A 25,850-nucleotide genomic window follows, 5' to 3' on the forward strand; every position below is an offset into this window, starting at 1 on the left:
TCAGAGAAGTCAAGAAAGGGGACAAACAAATAACTAAAGCAAAAAAACAGGAGACTAGAGAGATTAGTCTGGAGTTAGGCGGACGGATGGATAATGAGAACGCAGAGAAGTGTATTAATAGAAAGCTCAAAAAAGAACAGGAAATGATAGTGAATTACAATGTTCTGTGATTTAAAAGGAACCCAGCGTGCAAGAAATTCAAGTGACAGGGGGTCGTTTCTGAAGAGCGCAGAGTGGGAATTAACTGACGGCTACAAACAAGAGAAGGTTTGATAAGAAACTAGACAGGAATAATGGGTAGATGAAAAGAACGACTTGATGAGAGATACTGGATTGAGGCCTTTTAGAGCCGTGAAAAGATGACGCATCCCTCTTTTTGATGAACCTGCAGAAAAAAAGAGAGAAAAAAAAAAAAAGAGTTCAAAACACAAAGTAGCAGAAAGACTGAAGTATAACAGTAATGGTAGAAGGTAATAGTAGAAATCTACAATTGATATTTTCCTTTAGTCACTAAATATAAAAAAAACAAAAAAAACAATTTGCCAATGGGGTAGGAAAAACTATTTAATGCTTGCGGCTACTAATTAATTGTAATTTAAATTCAATTCTAATACTACAATAAGGATCAATTTGTTAGCATTAGGCAATAAATTAGTTTTCATGAATTAACAAAAACAGCCACTTTAACAGCCATTATTCATTTTCAATGTAAATTCAAAAATATTATTTTGTTTATTGTAATTTCATGTTTATTCAAGACACAAGCCCAATTCAGAAGTACAATTAGAATTTAAATATTTTTTAAAAGGTCTAATTAAACTACAATTAAATTTTTATTATTTATTATTTATATATCTTGTTTGTAGAGGATATATATATCTTGAAATCTGTTTTTTTAATAACTGATATTTTTACTAGAACACAAGACGGTTTCAATACATTTTATTTTATTTCATTTGTCTTTAAAAGGAACACTCCACATTTTTTTGAAAATAGGCTCATTTTCCAACTCCCCAATAGTTAAACAATTGAAAGTAGCCTGAAAGTAGTCCCCAGCTAGGTAACTATGATATAGCTGTGGACTGCTTTCAGGTGCTGTGTAATATCATTGCGCCTGCTGCACCCATGGTACGGCAGCAAAGTTCCTTGATTATTACGCCAGAATGAGAGTATAGTTCCTAGCCATATCGGCCTAGAAAATCGCAACTTTTCATTTTCCGTCAGTCTTAGTACACGATGTAACTCAAGTAGTCAAGTTTTAAATAGGAAAAATATCGAAACTCTTTGGTCATTTTTGAGCGAGATGCTAATGGTCTAATCCGATTCAATGATCTATGCTAAGATACGCTAAAAGTGCTACTGCCAGACCCAGAGATCGGCTGAATCAATTCAAAAACAGTAAAACTCAACTGTTTAACTCTTGGGGAGTTGGAAAATGAGCCTATTTTCAACAAAAGTGGAGTTTTCCTTTAAAGGTTATAACTAATCCAGTTATTAGTGGGACAGAGAACAGGCTTAAAGGGATAGTCCACCCAAAAATGAAAAAAGTTGTCATTTATTCACCCTAAAGTTGTTTCAAGCAACGTTATCAGTTTATCTTATCAGAGATCTACAATCAGTTGACGGTGCCCATTGACTTCCATAGTATGAAAAAATACTATGGAAATCAATGGGGACCAGCAACTGTTTGGTTACCAACATTATTCAAAATATCTTTTTCAGAAGAAGAAAGAATTCATACAGGTTTGAAAAAGCTTGAGGAGTAAATAATGACATCTTTATAATTTTTTGGTGAATTACCCCTTTAATACTTTAAAAACAATATTATATCTTTGTCCTCTATTGAGTAAACAAACAGGCAGTAAGCTTACAGAGAAGGTTAATACGGGTCACGATTAGGTCACATTGTCTTAGAATTAGCTACGCCAGAAGCGACTCCAAGATATCAACACATACCCGCATAACTCGGCCCACTTTAGCCCAGCCTGTTTGATCTGTGCCATTTTAAGGTCTCATAAATAGCCAAGCATTACGTGTACAGAGAACTATTAGATCTGTGGACAGAGTTTCAAGGTGTGCGGCGTTCTGCTACTCTAAAAAAAGATGCGAGAGCAGGAAGAGTTTAGCGTGGACTGAACAGACTGAGAGATGAAACACAAGGTTGTTGAGAATGGAGGTGAAAAGAGCCAGGTGGAGCAGTAGGTGTTAATTCATGTGTGACAGGCAAACCGACAGAGGGTCTAAAGTCATTATCAATGTACCCATACAGGGAGGGAGTACTACAAGACAAGGCTCATTGAGGCCAATCACCCACACAGGAGCAATAAGAACACAAGCCTAGAAACAAGCATGTGGCCCATCGCTAAAATATCTATATATTTTTAGTAAAATATAGTACTAAGTATTATTGTTATTAAATACATTTGAATATTAAATAAAAATGTAATTACATTTTATTTTTGCCTTGAATATTCAAGGCACTATTTTATATATTTTGAAGTTTATTTTTGAATTAAGTTTGCCCCATTGGCAATTCAGAAGTTTGAGGTCAGTAAGTTTTTTGTTCTTTTTTTACTCAGGAAAGATGCATTAAATAGATCAAAAGTAACACTAAATACTTTTACATTGTCACAAAAATGTATGTCAGATAAATACAATTTTTAACTTTCAATTCAAAGAAAAAGTTTTTTTTGCATTAATAATAATAGGAAATAATTTTTAAGCACCAAATCTGGATACATTAAAAAATATAATAGATACAGAAAAGTTATTTAAAAGTGTATAAATTCACAATATTACTTTTTTTACAGATAAAATATATATATAATAAAATATAAAATATATCAAGCATCAAAGAGTACAAGCCGCCTTAGAAAGTTTTTAAAAATATCTTATTCTTAAAAAACATACATGAAATAAAATAAGGCAGGCTTTATGCTTAAAACTAAAATATTGTAAGAAAAATCATCTTAATTCAACTTTGTCAATGCACAAGTAAAAACAGATATGCAGTGTGACTAAACTGTTCTGCAGATATAAAACTAGATATCCACTAAAGGTTTTGGGGCCATATTATGTTGCGTAAGATATAACACACTATATCAAAACACTAAACGCGACCTGGAAATGTAACACACAGCCTATAATTAACCCAGCAAGATCATTTCCATCACAGCTCTTTATATTACCACAACTCTGTTAAACTTTCTTCAAAACCATTTCTTTCTTTCTTTCTTCAAAACCATTACGCTTCTATAATAACTACTATAATTTGCAAGTTGTTGCCTCAAAAGGAAAACATCTGCACCCATAGCGAAGTGGCTCACATCTCAGTCAAGAGAAAGGTTTGGCAGTCAGAATGGAAGAAACCAATTATCATTTTAAAGCAACTGGGCTTCAGCCCCACACTCGCACATTAGGTCTACTATAGGATCCAGAAACAATGTATAAACATTTCTCAGCAAAATAAATGACATGCACATAACTAAATGTTTGTAGAGTATCAAACAGCAAGGAAAAAGCAAACAAAGTCTGACACAAAGTCGTATGTTTAACTGGTATCTGCTGCAATAAAAACTGAATTATGATTTTTTTTTTTTTAAATTGGGTTAATCTTCAAAATCAATTACAAACACAGCAGTCTGTAGATAATACGGTTATACTTCTATCAATACATCCATGCACCCATATTTTAATAAGCTGCACAACATAATCTATTAAATAAAATTTAAGGCTTGTGTCACAGATTTTTATTAAACTATGACAGTATGCATGTGTGCAGCAAGTGTATTGAAAAGCCATCAAGCTTTAGCAACAGGGAGAGCAATCAAATCCTGACCTGTTCTGTGTGGGTGCAGATCTGATGACTAGATACATGAAACTCAGCTGAGAGAGGACGAGAAGGAGGGACGTAAAAAGAGCGAGAGGAAAAAAAAAAAAGAGACAGAAAAAAGGAGGGTGGAGAAAACTGGGACTAATGAAATCAAGTTGTAGAGACTATGTATGAGAGTATGAAATGAATGTATGACAGCTTAATCACCAAGTAGAAGGTTCAGGCAAGAGTATTTATCTGCACATGGACAGATTTGACATTTTCCAGTGTATGTCATTGTGAGTTTTGCATGTCTGTGGGAAAGTAAATCAAGTGTATGTCAGCTGATCCACGGATGTTTGTGTGTGTGTGTGTGTGTATATATGGGCAAGGCTTCTATTTTGGACAAGCACCCATTAATGACATTAAGAGCGTGGGAGTTACAGTTGCAAAGACAGAAAAGAGAGAGCGGACTGTTTATAAGGCGAGAGAAAGCAACTGATAAAGCGGCTTAGAAAGTTATAGATGGCATTGAATCAAAGAGGGGTGTGCAAGAAAGAAAAAGGGTGGAAAAAAGAGAGCTGGCTGTAAAATATAATATGGGGCATTATCGGTGGGTGAACAATAATGAGGCCAGAAAGATGCTCACTAATTAACCAACAGAACACGTGTCCCCATCCATTAGTAGAGGTTCATTTACAGTCGTTCCATAAATCAATAGAAAACATTTGTTGTCATTATGATTACCATTAACAACACATTCTACATTGTTGCAAACTGCTGATTCGTCACCATGATAATGTTACCCAGCTGGCTAATATAGACGAGGTGGTGTCAAATTTGCAAAAACGGAGAACTAGTCAGTATGTTTTGCACAATGCATCTTTACTTTCCAGCAAAAGTGTTTAATTTTTTTGGCTTACATTGTAGCGGATTAATTTCCAGATGAAAATGTTGGAAACAATTTAATAAAATAGTTGCATTAGGAAAACTTATATCTAATATAGTGCTAAAGATTAAAACTGATCATTCTTTGCAGCAGGGCACATAAAAATCTGAATTACTAGTCCGATTGGACCAGAAATTGGAAAAACCTTACTGTTGAGCTCTGCTTGTCAACAAATTTTCCTGGCACAAATATTGGTCAGTTTGGAATTCATTTTCAGACATTTTTTGCATAACATGCATCAGTTAATCTGTAGTTGTCTGTAGACTCTGAGACTATTTTTTTATCTAACCAGTCAGATCATTTGTTTTCTTCATAATAAAAATACATTTATATCTATGGACTCGTGCTAAACCGCTAGATGCAATTTTATTATATTCTATTAAAATTAACCACCCGATAAATGACTCTGTTCCCAGTCTTTGCAGAGGACTTTATTCAGTTTAATCTACTGGTTTTAAGCACATTAAACTCCTAGAAATCTCTATTTCTCAGCATTTCAAAATTTCCAGTCAACATAAACACATGAATTTCATCAATCAACATATTTCTGATATTTTTGTCCCGTTTCTTTTCTTTGACCGAAAAAAAACCCCCACCCTACCCCCCATCCCCCCCAGTCTAAAAACAGATGGACTACTGGCTGACCCATTGCTCATAATACTCAGACACGTATTGGAACTACACTACTTGAAGTGAGCAGTGCCTGTTAGCACTATCTGCTGGCAGAATACAGATGCAGTGTGTAGCAAGTCAATTCAAACGCATTGAGTTTATTTCACCAGAAGTTTCTCTGGTCTTCATACATAAACGCATTGTATTAAATCAACTCGGCTTATTACAGTTTAAAAAAACAGCAGTGGACAGTTAGATACAGAATGTATAAAAAGAAAAAAAAGAAAAAAACAAAAGAGACAAGTATCTTTTTCACTGTGTATAAATTTGGTTAGATCGGGCCAGGAAAATAGGGTTCACGAAATACAGTACAACGATTATAAAAGGAGGGAGAGATAGCAGGAAAAAGACAGGAGGAGGGGGAAAATAGAGGACAGTATAGATGTAATTGGTAATATTCATCCTCTACAAGAAAGATGCCTGTAGCGGCTTTACCTCATACATGTATGGTGTCAAAAGATGACCTGGAAACTCCTCTGGCTTTTTAACCTCTACACAGGAAACCTCATTCACAGCCTAAATAAAAACCATATCCAAATAACAAAGACTTCTCTCCTGAAATACCCCCTCTCACCTTCTTGTTTGAGTGTAACATTCATTTTTGTAGTTGTCATCATTTCTCTTTCCTCACTTGCTCCTTTACATCGTCCTCTGACTCCTATCTGACCAGTGTGTGAGCTGTACAGATGATAGAGCAGGAATTTAACATTGAGAAAAAGTGACATGTAAAATCACTATAGGCCAAAATAAAGCTGGAAGTTTAGTGGCATGTCTAACTGAATCCTTTTCTGTAGATAATGACACGGTACGGTCCATTTTCCCATCTTAAAGCTTTGCACATACTTCAGTGTTGTCATCAAAAAAAAAAAACATGACAAATGATTGGTTCGCTACAATCTGACCAATCACAAGTCATGCTTTTAGTCTGCCAGATTTTAAAAAGCTCACACTCTCCCAGACCTCATAAATCTACAAAATAAGGGGCTTCCGAGAGATTGAAATCACACCATCTGCATCTCTCAGAGTCTCTCTCGATCTGGATTCTGTCCTGTCTCTACCAGAAGTCGCGGCGGTGGTAGGCATCAGGGTCGCAGTATTTAGTCACCACCACTCTGTTGGCGAATTTCCTTCCTGTCAAGCCTTGCATTGCCTTCTGGGAGTCAAACACTGACATGAACTCCACGAAGATCTAAGGAAAAGAAAAAAAAGACCATAAATAACTGTTTCAAAAGGTCAAGTTGAAGTGTGAAAAGTTACAAGCAGTTATCAAACCTTTCCAGTGCCAGGAACTTCCACGCCATCGACGGGACGTGGGATCTCGATGCTCTTGACCTGGCCGTATTTGGAGCACTCCTCTCTGACGTCTTCCACGATCTCCTCATACTCATCATCATCCAGAAGCTCCTCTGGAGCCACCATGTTCATCAGACACAATACTTCTGTGGGAATGCCGCCCATCTGAGTCACCGAGCTGTTCACGAGACCTGGAACTTGAAGGGTAACTGGTGTTTGGTTTATACCCGTCTTCAGAGGAAAGAAAGAGGGGAAGAGGGTGAGAAACAGGAGATAAGGTCTACATGGCGTACATCCAGTAAATCAACTATACACTATTCACACTTTCCCTCACCAGTGTGGTGTTCTTAGAGCCGACGCTTGCTCTCTGGACCAGGAGTTTCTTGTCACCCAGCTGCATCCCGTTTAGCCCCGCGATGGCCTGTGATAGTAAAGAGTGTGCCTTGGAGAGGTTAGCATGGGTGTCAACCAACAGCTCTGACATTGCCTCTAGCTCATTTCATGATCAATTCTGGCTAAATATTTGTTTCTCATAGATTTACAGATAAAGCCAATATTAAACAGTATATGTAATAAATATAAAACAATGAAGCCAACAGTACATGCAGAGGACAAATGTGTTAATTGCTGAGTGTTCATAGGCTGATTATGTAGGTGCAATGCTTTGTGTTGTCATCACCTGGTCACTTATATTGATGTCAACATATTCACAGAAGGCATAGCCCTTAGAGAGGCCTGTTGCGCTGTCTTTCACCAAATTAAAGGCCTTCAGAGGGCCAAACGATGTCAGCAATTCCTTGACCTGTGGAACAGAGAAAAATCGCAATGTAAAACTTTACAAATATATAAACACACGCACCATTCAAAAAGGCATGCATTAAATTGATCCAAGGTCACAGTAAAGACTTAGAAAAAATATTTCAAACAACTTTTGAATGTTCTATTTATCAAACAGTTCTGAAGACCAATTTCTGAAAGATCATGTAATATTCAAGACTAAAAAATAGCTGCTGAAAATTCAGCTTCACTGTCACAGGAATAAATTACATTTTAAAATGATAGAACACAGTTCTTTTAAACTAATAATATTTCACAATATTACCGTTTTTACTGTATTTTGGTCAAATAAATATACATTTGTGATCATTTGTGAACAAGTGACTTGTTTTTTAATCATAAATACATACAGTGGTGCTTGAAAATTTGTGAACTCTTTAGAATTACCTATATTTCTGCATAAACATGACCCAAAAGATCATCAGATTTTCACGCAAAATTGACAAAAAGAACCCAATCAAACAATTGAGAAGAAAATGGATTTATTTTTTCCTGAAAATGATCCAATATAACATGTGAGAGGCAAAAATATGTGAATCTCTAGAATTAGCAGTTAATTTGAAGGCAGAATTAGAGTCCATCTGTTCAGAGGTGTTTTAATAGGATGACTGTCAGGTGTCAGTACTTGCCCTGTTTTACTTAAAGAACAGGGATCTATCAAAGTCTGATCATGTTTGTGGAAGTGAATCATGGCAGGAACAAAGGAGATCTCTGAGGACCTCAGAAAAAAAAAAAAGAAAAAAAAGTGTTGTTGCTCATCAGGCTGGAAAACCATCAAGATCATGTGGACAAACCAGAGGAGTATTGGAGAAAGGTTTAATGGACGGATGAGACAAAAATAGAAATATTGGGTTAAATGAGAAACATTGTTTGGTGAAAAGAAAAAGCTGCCTTCCAGCATTAGAAACTTGTTTCATCTGAGAAACACGGTGGAGGTAGTATCATGGTTTGGGCCTGTTTAGCTGTCTCTGGAAGACGACGGCTTGCCAACATTAATGGAACAATGAATTCTGAATTATACCAGCAAATTCTAAACGAAAATGTCAGGACATCTGTCTGACAACAGCGTCTCAAGAGAAAGTGGGCCATGCAGCAATACAACGACCCCAAGCACACAAGTCCTTCTACCAAAAAATGGTTAAAGAAGAGCAAAGTTAACGCTTTGGAAAGGCTGAGTCAAAGTCCGGACCCTAATCCAATTGAAATGTTGTGGAAGTTAATTTAATTTGAATTATTTTAGTACATCAACATACTACATGGAAATTAAATAATATATAAATGGGTGTTTGACTTGGTGTTATGTTAAAATAATTATTATACGCATACCCTTTATTGTTTTAACATTTTGAATTGTTTTTAGCTTTATTTTTTGTTTTCATCTAAATGTTTACCTTTGAAATGTTGTGTATGCATTTGTCATTTTTATTTAATTTCTTTATTTTTTTAAATGTGTATATATAGTATTCATAGAGTTGTAACAGTTGTAGGTACTTTTTCTTTTTTGTAAGTCGCTTTGGATAAAAGTGTCTGCTAAATGACTAAAAGTAAAAGTAAAGTAAAGGAAGTGTCTGAACCAAGCAGTTCACAGGACATTACAGAATTGAAGTTGCTCTGTACTGAGGAATGGCCTAAAACTCCATGCCATTGTGAAGGACTGATCAGCAATTACAAGAATTTGTCTGCTTGGATTATCTTGGTCTTCTTTCAGAATCTGAGGATTTTTTGGGTCATATTTATATAGAAATATAGAAAATCACAAACTTTCAAGCACCACTGTATATGCATTTTTCATATTGACAAGGGAGCTTAAAAGCTTCAAATTTCAAAATCATCAAAGCAACTGTTCTGTGGGGCATGAAAAGTTTATGTCATTTTGTAAAGCATAAAATGTAAAAAGATTAGCAGATCTGATTCTGAAAGCTCTGACCAATCAGGGGATAACTCAGCAACCCTTCAATGAATGGAACACAATGCCATTTTAACACAAACCTGGTCATCGTTGAGGTAATTTGGCAGACCGCCAATGAAAAGTTTATGGGCCGAATCAGGCACCACCGTGGAGACAACGCCTACAGAGAAAGAACCAGAGTGTGACCAACAATGATCCAAATTAAATCAATAACTACTAAACTTTTGAAAAGAACAAAACATTGCGCGTACAAGAATTGGGGGAGCAAAAGAGAGACGTGCCTGGGACATAGACACTGGGATTCTCACTCATGCCTGGCAGAGGCTGGTAATCGTGTGGTCGGCGAATCTTTAAACTCTGTCCCTGGAAAATTATGCCATCAAATGCCATGGCCTGTGTCGTTTCATCCACCGAACGAAACTGTATTGCCAAACAAAAAATAAAATTATTAAGCTCCCAGAATTTCCTGAAGCATTTATGTGAGGATCTATAAAATTAGCGCTTCCACTCTGAATGAAGACTGACCTCCAAAAAGGCAAAATTCTTGTCCTGGTTGATCTGAACAGCAAGGACTGGGTTGCCTGGGGCCTGAGTCAGGCCACCCAAACGCATCTGAGCATTGAAGAAGTCCATCATAGACTCCTATAAAAAGCAATGCTATTCATCAAATTTAGGCAAGAAAAAAAAAAGCAAAGCATTAAACAAAAAATTAATCAGTCGTACTCCAGTTTATGCATGACAGTCCAAATTATACTGAATTCATGATAACGTTAAAGGAAATATCATCACACCTTCTACAACACCAAAATACTACTGAGTGTCAAGGATAAAAATGAATCTTACCTCTGTGATGCCAAATGGGATGTTGCCGACATAAAGCCGCCGGGCCTGTCGAGTCATCTGACTGCCCACGACAGGAACAGGTGTTGGGGTCACAGCAAGACCCTCAGGGGTCATTGTGGGTAGCAGAGCAGTGGCCGGGATCTGACCAGCAGCTGTAGTCAATGAAAGATTCATGAGTATGTCAGACATATGGTGAGCATATGAACACAACCGTGTTCATAAGGAAACCACATTATGATGTATTTTTACAAATTTTAAAATTAAATTTTTCGTGATAAGGCAAAAATGACTTTTCAGCATCATTACTCTAGTCTTCAGTGTCACATGATACTTTAGTAATCATTCTAATGTGCAGATTTGGTGCTCAAGAAACATTCCTTATTCTCATCAAAAACAGTTGCTGCTTAATTTTTCTGGAAAATATGATATATTTTTTCAGGATTTTTGATGAATAGTAAAGTAAGGAAATCCCGTTTATATGTACTAGAATTCTTTTATAAAATTATAGATCTATTCACGGTCACTTTTTATCAATTTAATGCATTTCTTTTTTAAACAAGTAATAATTAAAAAAATAGGCTAAAACAGTTATTTCATATTGAGGTAGCACAACAAGAAATGTTTAAAACCTTTATTTTAGCCCAGTGATTAGTTGACAGGAGAGCAGGTGGCTGTCCATTGTTGTCTAGGGGGCATCAAGATGGATCACTAGAGATGTAGCTCAAGAGCAGATGTAAACAGGGTCAAAACAGGAATGAAAGGAAAACAGACTCTTACCCTGCATGGCTTTGTACTGCATTGGTGTGATGTGTTCAAATCCGGGAGGGGGAACATCCCAATATTTTTTTACTTTAATCTTTTTCTTCTCACGGTGTGGCGAGCGACTGCCAATGGAGACCGAGAGATTAACAATGACAGTCTTTGAAAATATACACGCTTTCAGTGAATGTCCCAAAGGATTAGAATTTTTCCAATTTTTACCTGCGTCTGTGTCTGCGGTCCTTGCTGTCTCCATGACGATCTCGGCTGCCTCCTCTCCTTTCTCTGTCTTGGTCCCGACTCCTCCTTTTCCTGTCCCGGTCTCTGCTGCGACTTCTCGAGCCACTGCGCCGGTGGTGCTTGTTTTCCTTGTCTCTGTCCGCTGCACCGCACAAAACATTCAACATGTTCATTCAAACTGCCATCTGCTTACTGATGCTCATATAGAGACCAGTGCCATAAATAAAACTTTTTTGAAAAACTAGCTGAACAACATTCTTCAAAATATCTATAATTGTGTTCTGCAGAATAAAGTTAGTCGTACAGGTATGGAAGAATATTAGGGTAAATTAATGATGACAGGATTTTCATTTGGGTGAACTGTCACTTTAAATAAACCTAGACCTGATTATGATGAATTTATCAAATACTTAATTACAGATAGGTAAACATGAATAGAGAGCATTTTATTCATCACATGCAAGTTTTAACACTGAACCCAGACAATATTTGTGCATGCATGCATGATATAAACATTATTTTTAAGCTGCGTGTCTTTGCAGAACCCCAAACACACATTGTGTAAATTAGATTTTCGATGCATTTAAGACATAACATCACTGCATTTGTCTGGTGTGCATCTGTGCAATGTGATGCAGACCCTCCTTCAGGCTGCAGAGGCACGTCCAGCTCCACCAGGAGAAGAGATTTACTTACTGACCACTACCACATCAGTTCTAACACTTGACCATGCTCTCTTTCTCATCACACTTACACGTTTATTCCTCACCTTGCTTGTTTTCGGTCAGCTGTCTCTCAAACTCGTCAAAATCTGACATTTTCCAGCAGCTCCAATACGCCGACTGAGAGTGAAGCGGGCTAGCTAGCAGCTAGCAATTCAGTGGCTGCTATTATCTCGCAAACAAAAAAAAAGTTCACACCAAGCGTGAAGCAATTAAGAAACTACAGTTTGTGTAAGGCAAAAAACGCGACCCTGCGGAAGCAAAGCGCAGTTTAATGAAAGCAGCTGGAGTCGAGCATGCAAGCGCTCAGCTCAGTGCATACAAAGACTAGCATGAGGAAAACGTGTTTTCAAAGACACCGAGAGTAAACACACATGCACCGGATGATGTACAGGAATAAACGACTGCTCTGCTCGTGGAAGAGCTCATGTATTCCTCAAAACTACCGAAATACGTAAAGCACAGCCTATATTTTCCACAAAATCTCTGTGAAACGCCAAGGCCGCGAGAGTGCGCCCACTAAGGTCAGTGGCCACTCCCAAACACTTCCGGGTCAACTTTACAATTTTAATTTATTAAAATATATAAGATTATAAAGGGTATATATTACTGCTGCTGATTTCAGGAATGTGTATATGCATTTAAAATCATAACATGTAAACACACATGTTCTTTACAAACAAAAACTGAATAAAATAGGCTATTGTTTTGTATCGGACTGCGCCCCCTAATGGCAGAGGATTTTGATTTCGAGTCTAGAGACTCGAATCTTTTGAATCCATTCATGAAAATGTTTTGGTCCTCTCTGTGGGGTTGCATTTTGTGGGTGAACTAGTGAATCATTTACTCAACCGATGCATCGTTCATTCGGTTCGTTCACAAACGAGATGACTCAGAACACTGACTCGTTCAGTAAAGGGGGCGTGTTCGATGAGCAGGTCCAACCAATGAAATGTTCCTTTGCATCCCGTACTCGAATACTATTGGCTCTTGCTATAATCAGTCTTTGAATGCAGCGAGTGAGAATGATTTGTTCATTTAAAAGATTCATTCAAAATCATGACCGAAACGCCACTAGTGGCCTCTTATCTGGAGGTTTGTGCGATGTTACAGGGAGAGAATTGCGCTGCCTTGTTGTAATAATCAAGGATATATATATTTCAAGAGCACACGTAGATATTAAGATATACATTTGTGCTGTAACGAGTCGTCTTTTCTGCATTTTATGTGCTGCTGTCACTCATGATTCTGTTGGAGTTATACTCCGCTTACTCTCTCTCCATACTCATTACCATATAAACTTCACTAGAGTTTAACAACAGTTCTACCAATAAGAGCAGTGGGTGGACACTTTAAAGCGCACACACACGGGTAACGCTGTCGCTGACCTGGTTAGTCTTCACTTGATCTTTGCGGTCTGCGACTCCCCCATATTGCTCTGCAAACAGTAAGTACTGCTCGTTGGCCTCTGAATACCATTGAACTCTTTTATCAACGCGGTATGATTGTTGCAATCTAGGTGTAAGTGGGAAAGATTCAACGCATTATTAATATTCAGGGCATTAGAGCACTGCCTACGTACTTTCACTATTGTTTTTACAGGACAGTGACTCAAAACCCAATGACAGCGTTTTTAGACATGATTGTAATACTTTCATTAAACATTTTCTTTTAATTTCATTTAGGTGGCACAATCAGACACTCATTACAGTTTAGTTACGAAATATGTGACCCTGGACCACAAAACTTAATGTATAAACTGAAATTTATGCATAATCTGAAAGCTGAATAAATAGGCTTTCCATTGATGTATGGGGTTGTTAGAATAGAACAATATTTGGTTTTTGGCATAAAAGAAAAATCAATAGTTTTGACCCATACAATGTATTGTTGGCTATTGCTACAAATATACCTTTGATACTTATGACTGGTTTTGTGGTCCAGGGTCACATATGTATTACTGCACAGTAGCTCTCAATCTTTTTTGCTTTCAGTGCTAATATGTACTGCTGGTACTTGTGTTGTGATAAAACAAAAATATGTTGTACATCTTTATTTTCAGTGTTTTATTATTTCATTTTAGATTGTCAATATAACTAAACTGAAATCATTTTAAAACTTTTTTGGGCCCCTATGGAAGATTTCCGAGGCCCTCTAATGGGCCCCGGCCCCGTGATAGAGAACCACTGCATTACAGTCTATGCACAAAGACACAGTGATTCACAAATGACATAATATTTGTTTCTGCAGTGGCAAGAATTGGCAGGCTGTCCACCAAAGGCTCAGTCCTGCTACTGTGTGACATACAGGAGAAGTTCAGACCCACTATTTTCCAGTTTACAAACGTCGTGAGCAATGCCGCAAGATTGCTACAGGTAAAATCAACACCTTCAAACTGCCATAGGAAATTAATAAGGCGTAAAAAAAATACAGAGCAATTTTTGGGGAACAATCTACCAATCTTCCCCAAATGCAAACTGTAATACAGTAAGTATTTATATACCGAGAAAATATTGTTGAAACAACACTGGACATTCGTTCAAGTAAAACAATTTTATTCTTATTGTCTTGAGTCTGTTTTGACCAATGGGGATCACACATGTTAAATGAGGAATATCAGAAGAATATTAATTTAAGTCTTGTTAATATGGCATTAATATAATATTATTATACTATTAATATGAACATAATATTAATTATTTTTCACTTCCAGGCATGTCGAATTTTAAGCATCCCTCAGATTTTAACCGAGCAGTACCCTAAAGGTTTGGGCCCCACTGTTCCTGAGCTGGGGGCCGAGGGCTTGACGCCTCATACAAAGACCAGTTTCTCCATGCTGACGGAGAGTGTAGAGAGCTCACTCAAAAGCCTTGGAGACCCTCAGCAGGTCATATTATGTGGCATCGAGGCTCAAGCATGCATTGCGGTAACGTCAAATGTTTGTTTAAACTGGTGCCATGGCACTTTTTCACTATCAGCCACTCCTTTATCTCCTGATCGTGATCTTTAAGGTTCTTGTTCTGCTGTAGTGCACAACCTATGATCTCCTGGACCGAGGTATAGAGGTTCATATCATAGCAGATGCCGTCTCTTCTCGAAGGTATAATAATAATTTGGTTTAAAATATACAAAATGGAAAACTGTTGTGATATTTTATAGTGATGTATCTTGGCGTTATGTGATGATAGTATGAAAAATTGTGTTTTAAATCATTGCAAATCCAAGACTTCTACATACCTTATTTTGACTCACACCCACATCTTTTCAAACACAAACTCAAGTCAGTTGATGGATGGCATCTATAAGCTTTTTTTCTAAAGGTCTATATTTACTGTTCCAATACTTATGGAGGGCACTGTATGTTTATTTGTTGATGTGGTTGTGTAGAATCTGCTGTGTCCTATGAGCAAGTGATTCTCAGGGTTTTCTACATATTTGTCTGTCATTTTCAGTCAGACAGATCGTCTTTTTGCACTGTCACGACTGAAGCAGAGTGGGGCGTTTCTCACCACTACAGAGGGAGTTTTATTACAACTAGTGCAGGATGCCAAGCACCCCAACTTTAAAGAGGTACCTGCTGATCTGTGTCAGACATTTTTGAATTATTTTAAACCTTAAAGGCATTCTGACATTATCTCATATTCACTCTAAAGCCATCAGATTTTTTTTTCTTGTTTGTACATTAAGATATACAATGCATGCATAATTATTAGGCACTTTGATACTCTGATCATAGTTTTTTTCCAAGCAAATTTTACCTATTCCAAACCACATCAATCTTAATAACTACTATTAATTTTGTATTTAATCATTTATAAGTGATATATAATTTTCCATGAAGGCTCGAATTGAAAAACTCATATTCAGGTGTGCATAATTATTAAGCAGGTTTTCTTTTACAGATAAAATTAGCCAAAAAATATGTATTTAACTCGGACTGAAAGTAAAAAAATTATTAAATGCCCATGAGAAGAATGCAATACTTATGCAATACTTGAATTTGCAAAGTTAAGGCATGACCTTTGGACAGCAAAATGCTCATTGGGTCAGCGGGGTCAGAAAAAACAGGTGGAGAAGAAAAGACATTGCTTATTATAAGACCTTGAGGAAATCATATGATGCAGCAAGTGTTTTCTTAGCCCTGGCTGAAGGGTTGTTTGTGTCTGTATGAGGAGCTGCTGAGCTGGTTGGGATTTTATAGTGGTTAAGTCTGCATTCGGCTATTGTTGTGTTCATGTTCTGACCTGTCCTCCTTAATTTTTTGCACACAGATCCAGAAGCTCTTGGCTCACCCCTCCCCTGATACAGGCCTGCTGGCTTTCTTCAGCCCTCTGTAGGGCCAGTCACACCACACCCTGCAGACATAATTGCATGAATTAAAAGAAATCGGCACAAACCTCTTTCTGAACCTGTTAGAGTCATGTGAGCTCTGAGCACTTGCATATTCAAATGAAATTACATCCAAAGAAACACAGATATTTGAAATTTCGAAAATGGTTCTACAATTCTGAGTTTATGGTTACGCTTCTGGTTCTGCATGGTAACATTAGTTAATGCATTATGAGCAATACATTTGTCACAGTATTTATTCTTCTTTCTTAATGTTAATTAATACAAAAACAACTTTCCTTTGCTAGTAATTGTTAGCTTAGGTCCATTACATAATGTTAACAGATACAACTTCAGATTTTTATATGTAAATGTAAAGATAAAATTAACATTAACTATGATTAATAAATGCTTTAGAAGTATTTTTCATTGTTAGTTCTTGTTAACTAATGAAAACTCACTTTAAAATGTTATCACATTTATTAATCAAGCTTATTTTATGTTTGATCATAAAGAGTTAACAATGTATATTTTAACATACAACTTTAATGTGTGTAAAATGAAAAATGTAAATGTGTCCTTTATTGTTAACTTACAAGTAAAGTGATATTAATGCATAAAACCTTACTGTAAAGCATTACATTCATCATTATGAAATAAGAATAAAACTTAAGCCTCTTGATTATGCATATGGTGTCGATATGTGTGTTCACCTACATAAAGTTTGTTTATTTCCTCACTGCGTTATTACTTGTGTACCAAGTGTGAAATCCACCAGGATGCAAATGTCACTGTGTCATAGGACCAAGAAAATCTGAATGGAAATTATTACGTCGGGTGCTCCACTCCTCTCCTATTTCAGCAGAGAAACAGGAACTTACTCACCAGTGAAACAGTACAAGTGCAGCCATGAGAGGAGGAGAAACACACCGACTTCTCAAATGCCAAACTTAGAGGAGGGTGGAGTGTGTGACGTTCAACACGGGCAGAACGGGAGGGGAAAGAGAAAGAAAGGGAAGAACTTTTTCCGACAGTTTTTTCTTCTTCTACCAAATAGAAATCTCATACAAAACGTGTTAACTTTTGCGCTTCAGGTAGCGAATGAATGCGGCGATAAACACAAGCGTTTGCGGAGATCCCTCAGATGCCTCGGTGCAACAGATGACAGCATTAAAAATTAACACCGCGTGAAGCCTGTGGCCTTTTGACAGAACAGAGGTATGACTTCACTCATCCTTTATACTTAAACACACATATTAATCTCTTATAGTTGGCTATTTTCGAAATAACAGACGTAAAATGTATCCAACATTTGATCCATACTGTGTGCAGTAACTCTAATGCTTTAAGTACATGTTTGTTTGTTTGTCAAAACATTACTTGATGACTTTTAAATTAAGATTGGGAGTACAACGTACTTTTAAATCATATTGTATCGCAACACCATATGGCATTGTTGATTTGGTTTCACAGCTTTGCTGGCCTGCATGGATTAACACAGTATTGCATAATGTTTTGTTTTCTCTGCACCTCAGATCTCCCCCTCAGCATGACTTCTGAACTGGACTCTAGTTTGACCAGTATTGACTGGCTTCCTCAGCTGGGAATCAGCACTTTGCGATCAGGGAAAGAAAGAGTGGAGCGAAAAAAAGAACGAGGAAGAGAGAAGGACATCCCTCCCATTCCTACACCTTCCCCTGGATCTAATTCCAAAGTTAAACCCCCTCACAGCTATGCCACTCTGATAGCCATGGCGATAAGTTCTGCTCCTGAAATGAAGCTGAGTTTGAATGATATTTACACATGGATCAGCAATACATTTCCTTATTACAGCAGAGCAGGAAGAGGATGGAAGGTAAAGGCCAGACCACTACATGACCACTTCCTTGTGCTAAATAGTGCATTGAGGCAGAGTTGTGTGTGCAGTTGTGCTCGAACTGGGCCTTTGGTTTGGATTTACACCTTTATTGAGTTAATAAATAAGTCTAGAAAGAAACTGTTGTGAAATATAAATGTAGCTGAAAGCAGTTCTTTTGTGTATTAGGGTCAATCACAGTTAAACATGTCAGGTTGATACAACCTTCCTGATGTCATAATACAGAGGGAGGAAAAAGCCTCATTAAAGGAAAGAAACGCTTGAAAAGAAAACGTTATGTCATAATATTTTCTTAAATTATTTCCTAGAAAAAAATGTATTTAAATTTTTAAAATTTTAAAATATTAAATAATTTGACCATCTTGTCTTTTTGGCAACTTTAGTTCAGGTTGTAAAATGTCATGTGGTGCGACCCCTCAAAAACGTCATGAATATTTTTGACTCCTCCAAAAATAATAATAATATTTATTAAATAATAATTTAATAAATCACAATATAGAAATGCTACACTAAAAACATTAAAATAATGATTAAGATGTATATTGAAGGTATGAGGAAAATGTGTTATTGAGTCATTTAGAGAACTGATAATTTTTATGTCATTGATGGATGCAATGTAGATTTTAGGCATTTGCATTTAACCGTTTAACTTTTTATAATTTTTCAGCATACAATGTTGTGTTATGTTTTAATGTTTTTGGGATCTTGGCCTTTTTGAAGGACTATTGACTTCAGAGCCGTGAATGAATCTCATCGAGCCCATGGAGAAAGTAAACATGCCTTTTCTTCTGTCCAGTGGCTCAATTTCTCTTTTGATAGATATAACACTGACTTGGATTTCTGGAGAGCTGGTTTTGCATCATATCCTACCGTCAAAAGGTGTCAAAGTGAACAGACTGCTTTTTATTATTGCGTACTTAACATTTTTTATATGATTCATCACAGATTTCTAACAGATTTTCTGTCAATGTGAAATGACAGTTTGTAGGTGTGTAGTCGTATTTTACAGGAAATGTGATGCAATCTCTTCTACTTCACGATTAAAGCTAAATGATATGTGATGCTCTTTAACTGGAAGTGGTGCTTATTATCTGAGGAATCTGAACATTTGTTTAAAAACAAATTTTAAGAAATGATTCATAAAATGTTATTTATTCTTGTGATGGCAAAGCTGAATTTTCAGCAGTCATTACTCCAGTCTTCAGTGTTCTTCAGAAATGATTCTAAAATGCTGATTTGCTGCTCAAGACACTTTCTTATTGTTACTAGTGTTGAAAACAGTTGTGCTGCTTAATATTTTTGTGGAAACCATAATGCATTTTTCAAGATTCTGACAAATAGCAAGTTCAAAACTACTTTACCTAAGTAAAGTACTAAGTACGTTACCTAAAGCCTTCATGTATAATGCATTATAAAAGTTGTTTTAATGCATTAATTATGTTCTGTAATGCACCTTACAATGCATTGTACAGTCTCGTGAATAATTGTAACCACAGTTAACACGTTATAACACTTATCAATTCATGGTTACACTGTGCATTTTAAATTTGGTTATAATTATTCACAACAATATATAATGCATTACAGTGCACATAATGAATAATTAGAATGCTTTATACCCATTAATAACCCTTTATGATGCATTATACATAAAGGCTTTAAGCAAAGTGTTACCAAAAATCTTACTGACCCTAAACTAGGGATGCACGATATTGGATTTTTGCCAATATCCGATATGCCGATATTTTTTTAATTAATTTTGACCGATACCGATATATTTCCTTTTGTTTGGTAACAACACCAAGTCTCTCCTGTGCAGAAATTATAAGCAAAATATTTTGAATTTTGGTTAGTTTTTAACAAGAACTTATTTGTTAGAATTAAACAATAATGAAGGTTTTTTGACAGTACATTGAAGCTTTGAAAATAACTATAAATAAACTATATATCAATCGCTGCCCCCCCCCCCCCCCCAGAAAGATGCAGTGTTAACATTTAATTTTATGATTTAACATTTGTAGATGGTCTAAAGCAAAAGAGTTGTAAAAATTCTGAAAATCTTTAAGAGCTTATGATTTGTTTCAAAAATAAAACATATTACACATTAATTAATAAATCAGTATATAAAAAATTATTTTATTAAGTGTTATGTTTGTGATTATTTTTTTAATGTAAGCTATAGCTTCTGACCTTTAAATCAAAACATACTCATTATTTTGTGACATCAATTACTGCTTATTTAATCAGAAACACTGTCTAAATGTTATTTGTGTTGTCTATTTTATTTTTAATTTTATTAGAAGTAGGCCACATGCTATTACTCCTGCTATTACCGTTTGCTCTATCACACACCGAACGCATCATTCTGTAGGTGCTTTCATAGATTAAATGCAGCAATCCAAAAGAGTGAGTTTACTCATCATTCAGACAAAACTTTGGTTCAAGAATGAGCCACACTGCTGACATGATCTAATCACTAGCATACCCTGAGCACGTGTGAGTTAATGTATTTCTCTTATCGGCAAGACATATTTGTGTAATTTTTCATATCGGGCAATGCCGATATTTGCATTAAAAGCCATTATCGGCCGATTCCGATATCTGTCCGATAATATTGTGCATCCCTACCCTAAACCTTTGTATAGTAATGCATGACAAATGCATATGCATGTATAGACACATTTCTGTTTTATCTCCTAGAACTCAATTCGACACAATTTGTCCCTCAATAAATGTTTCCGGAAAGTTCCTCGACCGCAAAGTGATCCTGGGAAGGTGATGTAGCCAAATTTGTTTTAATATATATCTAAGTTTTTTTCATTTTAAACAGGAAAGCTGATTTCTGTCATGCTACTAACTATTTAAACTGTAAACACTCTCAAATCCACTCTGTAGCTTACTAATACTGAAGCTAAAATAATCACCTGTTTTAGGGCTCATACTGGACGATGGATGTACCGCCTGATTCAACTCAACCTAGGGGAGTCAAACGTCCTTATCCTAAAGAGGAAGAGGTAAGAATATGTCACATGAAGTATATTCATCACATCTGTGAGATCAGTATTTCACTCACAGACATCTCTCTTTCAGGCTCCATTCTCAGAGGCCCAAGTGCCTGTCAGTCAAGCAGAGCCCCTCCCACCTCAGCCAGACACCAAAAGCATGTTCTCTCCCCCTCCTTGCAAGGTTCAAAGTCATTTCTTCTGCTTTTCTATTTCTATTAAGGATTAAGATCCTCTTATAGCAGAGCTATAATGAATGAGGAAATGAGAGTGTGTGGTAAACTAAAGAAAGCTAGTGACTGGTAGACTTCAGAATTACTTTCATTTATAGTGAATTTAAATGCATGCATCCCCTCAAAGGAATAGTTCAAATTAAAATTCTGTTATCATTTTCTCACCCTCATGTCATTCCAAACCTGTATGGTATTATTTTTATCTATGGTATTTAAGATCTATGCTATGCATTTACAAAATAGGTGCCAACTTTAAAGTTGTATGAACTTCAAAAATGGGGCTTTGATGCCATTAATGTCATTGTTTCTATATAACTTAACCAACACTGACATCAAATAGAGGTGCCATATTCTAAAGGTGTCAACTTACCAGTTTACTAATAGCTTGTGCAAGCTCAAACCCGCTTTTGAGATAAAAAAATATTACTGTCAAGATTTACTAAAGATGCACAGAAAAAAATGAGCAAACACAGACAGCTGACCTTATGCATTTGTAGGAATTTCCCTTTCAGATGCCACACAAAAATATCTCTTGACATGGCTGTGATAATTCCCTTTTTGATAGATTGTGTTTGTCATAATGGACATTAACTGGCTGCCTCTGTGTTCTTTTATTTGCGCATTGTCTTTTGTGTTCAACAGAAGAAAGAAACCTACACAGGTTTGAAATAACATGATGGTGAGAAAATAATGACAAAATTTTCATTTTTGGGTGAACTATCCCTTTGAATTCGAATTGAAAATTTGAATTGTGCTTCATGAAAGAAAATTAGTTAAATAATGTCAGAATTAAAATTTTTGGCTGAGCTATCCGTATATAACATTGTTTATTCAAATAACTCTCAAATGAATCTCTGCAAATTAAATTTCCACAGCAACGTCCAAGCATCCCAGTACCTACATCTCTTCCTTCGAACCCTCATGCTGATCCCCCTCTTCGATTCTCCTTTGCTGATTTGAATTTACCAGATCTGTACAATTCCTTCCAGTCCCTCTGTCGCTCTGTGAGAGGGAGAGTCACCTCACAATGTAAGTAAATCTATTATGCCACTCTTTTCCTTTTGGCTTATCATTTATTTAGATTCAGAATCAAGTCGGTGTAAGATGTGTGAGTTTAGTTGTGTTTAATGATTCACATTCTCTCTCACTCTCTCTCTCTCACTCTCTCTTATAGCGGACATTACCAGTTTACTTGGCCTAACCCATGACAGTACACCGCTCCACACGCCAACCCTGCCTCCTCTCTCCCCCTGGCCCTGTCCAAACCCTAATATGAACCAGTACACCAACCCCAACCCTACTCTTAACCCAAACCTCAATACCAACGGCAACTTCAACCCAAATACACCCAATACTAACTCTAGTTTTATCCACAACCTAAACCCAAACCAGAACTCTAACATTCATCCAAACTCCAACACTGAGCCTGACAAGCTGCTGCACAGTAATGGTGAGTATAACTGCTAGTGGCGTGTTGATGGGATACGAGTGTCCTGATCCTCTCTTTCTTTCTCTCTTTTAGCCGTTCCTGCAGCTTGGTTCAGTAACGCTGACTCTTTGAGAGAGAGTTTCAGAATTGCTAGTAGTCTGGACTGGGCTAACATTGATCTCACCAGTCACCCTGGTCAGTACTACATTTCTCTAGTCTACATGCTTTCACTTTCTGCTCTGGAGTTACTTTTTTAGTTTTTTTTTGTTACCATTTTGGAATTTGTGCATCCAGAAGCAGTATTTTCCACTTTTGGGAAGCTATTTTGAAACTGCAACTTGGCAAGTTGCAATCTTCTTATACTTCAAACTAAAAACAGTCAAGCTACCATTTGGTAGAAAATTGCTACACTACATGCAACAAACAAAACGCTAACTTCTGAAACCATTTCTTTTTAAACACATAATTATAAGGATGCATGATTCATTAAAGCTGCAGTCTGTAACTTTTTTTGTGTTCAAAATTTACAGAATGTATATAATAAGCGAGTACACCATGAATCCATTTTCCAAACCTTGTTTTTGTCTTGTCCTGAATCACTATGGCACACCTATAATAAGTGTTTATATTTGGACTATTTTAGATTAGTTTTGGTAGGTACCACTGTGGAGTACCCCGGTACCTGTGTGATTCACCATAGACATAAACAGAGATAAGTAGCTCCGGCTACAATGTTCTTCTGCAAGACGCACACAGTTCTGTTTATTGCTAGAGCACCAAAAGTTACAGACTGCAGCTTTAACTTATAATATTAATACTCATGCATTTACACTAAACACTGAACTGTTAAAACCACACTTTAATTAATCTACAGGCTTTGCACTGTCCTGGAAAACCTATTTTACATTATATATAAATTAAAATGTAATAAGCAAACAACAAACATTAAGCAGGACAACTGTCATAATAATAAATATTTCTTGAGCACTAAATCAGCATACTAGAATGACATTGAAGACTTGAGTAATGATGCTGAAAATTCAGCTTTGTCATCACTGGAATAAATTATATTCAAATACAAAACTGTTATTTTAATTTGAAATAACATGTCACAATATTACATTTTTGATTAAATAAATGTAGCCTTAGTGAATATAAGAGACTGTTGTCACAAACAACTTAAAAAAAGGCCTTGAAAATCTTGGAAATTCATTGGTCATAATGTGTGGGAATCCTGTTACTGCATTGAAAAAAAATTATCTATTTATTTTGCTGAAAAAAAGGATAATTAATGGTTGCATTTTTGAACCAGCTTATTAAAATCTAAATGAATAGACTTGCAAAAATTCGGTGCATAATCTGTGTGTAATGTTGCTTGAAGGTTTGTTAATTTTTTAATGCATTCAAAATACTACAAAACTACTGTACATCACTGTAATTAACTGTTTCTATCTATGTTGCTCTCATGCAGACCTGGTAGAGAGCATGCGGCAGGCCGAGCTCTGTGACTGGGCGTTGGATTCGACACTCTTCACCTCGCTCTGTGATTCACTCAACCGTTTCTTCACTCAGAAGGGTCTCATTAGTTCATCCTCTGGTGGCCCCTCCTCTTTCGGTCAAATGGCCCCACCTACCATGAATATGCCACCCACTAACCCTCCCAGCCTGGCTAGTTTAACTCAACCCTCTCCACTCATCTACTCCTCTCAGCTCCCTCCTGGCTCTGGCGAATCTCCCCTCCAGAGTTCCAGGAGAACCCTGACCCCTCACACCCAGAACCACACGGCACAGAGATCCCCGGGGCTGCAGCCAACCACGAGCCAGCCTCTGACTCCTAACGGTACATCCCAAAATAAAAAGTCTGACAAACCCAAAAATGTAAATTCTGTCACTTGATTAGTCACCCTCATGTAGTTTCAATCCATTCCATGACTTCTGTAGAACATAAAGATATTGTTTTGGAGAATGTTTTAACTGTTTTTACCCATTGTCCTATTACAGCACTTCAAACTCAACCACTGACCCCAACAGGACGTCCACACTTGAAGAAAGTCAACAGTGAGGAAATCCAGGATGATTTTGATTGGGATTCTTTGATTGAATAATTTTGTTTGCCGATAAATACACCGTAAAGAAAACATGAGCCAATTATTGAGAAAAGGCATGAGAATCTGTCAAAAAGGAGGTGAGGCTAACTCATTCATCTGGTTTCATTTATATGTGGAACAAAACCAGCACCATCGTAACAATGATCATCATTCAGCTGTTTGTTTCCTTTGATATGGCACAATGTTGCTGCTATAGTCAACTGACTTGCTGAACTGCATGTTGTCTGCTAGTCACTTGACTTGACTTGCATGTTGAAGAGCTGGAGAGTAATAATAGACAGCACCAAATTGTGAGGCTAACCAAAACTTGCAATGCAAAATATTTATCATGTTTGTTCCTGAACTGCTCCAGACCTTGAAGGTTGGGGTGGATCGATCCACGCCAGGCTGCCTTTTTTACGTCAGCGTGTTACAATGTAAATAACATTAGCACTTCCAAAGCCTTAGCCAACTGACAATAGCTCAGTTCTTGCTGAATGTTGATATAGGCTTTCCTGACAACTTTAGTCAATAGCTATTGAAAGAACTTTTTGACCAAAGAAAAAAATCTTACATTTTCAACAAATTGCATGTACACTAACAATTTGTGGGAGAATAAATGCCGTTTAACAGTACACTGAGGTATATTAGGGCAATACATATGGGTGTATTTTGACTGAAATCAATTATGACATTTATTGCTTTATATTAATACATTTCGTCACATAGCAAATCCGCTTGGGGAGCTAATGTTTTGTCTTCAATTAAAAACAAAATAAAAGGAAATGTCTAATGTGTCATTTTAAAAGCAAACCAATGCAAAAGAAAAAAAAAAAAAGCTTAGACAATTTTTTTGTGG

The 25,850-nt window shown here is 36.6% G+C and overlaps 3 protein-coding genes across 7 annotated transcripts; 2 read left to right on the forward strand and 1 right to left on the reverse strand.

The window, feature by feature from the left end:
- Positions 1-158: 158 nt before the first annotated feature.
- LOC306887533 (splicing factor U2AF 65 kDa subunit-like) lies at positions 159-12,590 on the reverse strand. Of its 4 annotated transcripts, none has more exons than XM_079445326.1 (13): positions 12,083-12,590; positions 11,296-11,455; positions 11,092-11,198; positions 10,315-10,466; positions 9,997-10,113; positions 9,753-9,891; positions 9,552-9,631; positions 7,405-7,527; positions 7,060-7,146; positions 6,705-6,956; positions 6,440-6,621; positions 6,007-6,110; positions 159-385 (listed from the first exon to the last, which is right to left on the reverse strand). In XM_079445326.1, the coding sequence occupies exons 1-11, from the start codon at positions 12,129-12,131 to the stop codon at positions 6,487-6,489; spliced, it is 1,401 nt and encodes a 466-aa protein (XP_079301452.1). In that variant the 5' UTR covers positions 12,132-12,590; the 3' UTR covers positions 159-385; positions 6,007-6,110; positions 6,440-6,486. The 4 variants fall into 4 exon arrangements, with proteins under 4 accessions (XP_079301452.1, XP_079301451.1, XP_079301450.1 ...); XM_079445325.1 differs by having other exon boundaries at positions 247-385; positions 7,060-7,167; positions 12,083-12,582; XM_079445324.1 differs by having other exon boundaries at positions 247-385; positions 9,723-9,891; positions 12,083-12,582.
- Positions 12,591-13,072: 482 nt separating this feature from the next.
- On the forward strand, positions 13,073-23,060 carry LOC306887537 (isochorismatase domain-containing protein 2). Of its 2 annotated transcripts, none has more exons than XM_079445359.1 (7): positions 13,073-13,482; positions 14,286-14,410; positions 14,749-14,961; positions 15,065-15,135; positions 15,488-15,605; positions 16,307-17,582; positions 17,900-17,990. In XM_079445359.1, coding segments are annotated over exons 1-6 (594 nt in total). In that variant the 5' UTR covers positions 13,073-13,481; the 3' UTR covers positions 16,373-17,582; positions 17,900-17,990. The 2 variants fall into 2 exon arrangements, with proteins under 2 accessions (XP_079301485.1, XP_079301484.1); XM_079445358.1 differs by lacking the exons at positions 13,073-13,482; positions 14,286-14,410; positions 14,749-14,961; positions 15,065-15,135; positions 15,488-15,605 and adding exons at positions 20,941-21,015; positions 21,174-21,254; positions 21,331-21,426; positions 22,351-22,504; positions 22,650-23,060 and having other exon boundaries at positions 17,900-18,219.
- On the forward strand, positions 22,981-25,811 carry LOC306887539 (forkhead box protein J2-like). Its single transcript, XM_079445362.1, has 3 exons — positions 22,981-23,099; positions 24,376-24,744; positions 24,906-25,811. Exons 2-3 carry the CDS (start codon positions 24,390-24,392, stop codon positions 25,007-25,009), a joined length of 459 nt encoding a protein of 152 aa, XP_079301488.1. The 5' UTR covers positions 22,981-23,099; positions 24,376-24,389; the 3' UTR covers positions 25,010-25,811.
- The last annotated feature ends 39 nt before the right edge of the window (positions 25,812-25,850 follow it).

The sequence above is a fragment of the Barbus barbus genome (assembly GCF_936440315.1).
Source record: "Barbus barbus genome assembly, chromosome: 21".
NCBI lineage: Eukaryota > Metazoa > Chordata > Actinopteri > Cypriniformes > Cyprinidae > Barbus > Barbus barbus.

Coding starts and splice junctions, on each gene's coding strand:
- LOC306887533 (XM_079445323.1), bottom strand. CDS start 12,131: ATGTCAGATTTTGACGAGTTTGAGAGACAGCTGACCGAAAACAAGCAA. Junction 9,632..9,722: donor CTTTTGCTCCCCCAATTCTT/GTACGCGCAATG, acceptor CTTTCTCTGTAG/GCGTTGTCTCCACGGTGGTG. Junction 6,957..7,059: donor GCTCTAAGAACACCACACTG/GTGAGGGAAAGT, acceptor TTTCCTCTGAAG/ACGGGTATAAACCAAACACC.
- LOC306887537 (XM_079445358.1), top strand. CDS start 17,914: ATGACTTCTGAACTGGACTCTAGTTTGACCAGTATTGACTGGCTTCCT. Junction 21,427..22,350: donor TCTCTCCCCCTCCTTGCAAG/GTTCAAAGTCAT, acceptor AAATTTCCACAG/CAACGTCCAAGCATCCCAGT. Junction 22,505..22,649: donor AGGGAGAGTCACCTCACAAT/GTAAGTAAATCT, acceptor TCTCTCTTATAG/CGGACATTACCAGTTTACTT.
- LOC306887539 (XM_079445362.1), top strand. CDS start 24,390: ATGCGGCAGGCCGAGCTCTGTGACTGGGCGTTGGATTCGACACTCTTC. Junction 24,745..24,905: donor CCAGCCTCTGACTCCTAACG/GTACATCCCAAA, acceptor GTCCTATTACAG/CACTTCAAACTCAACCACTG.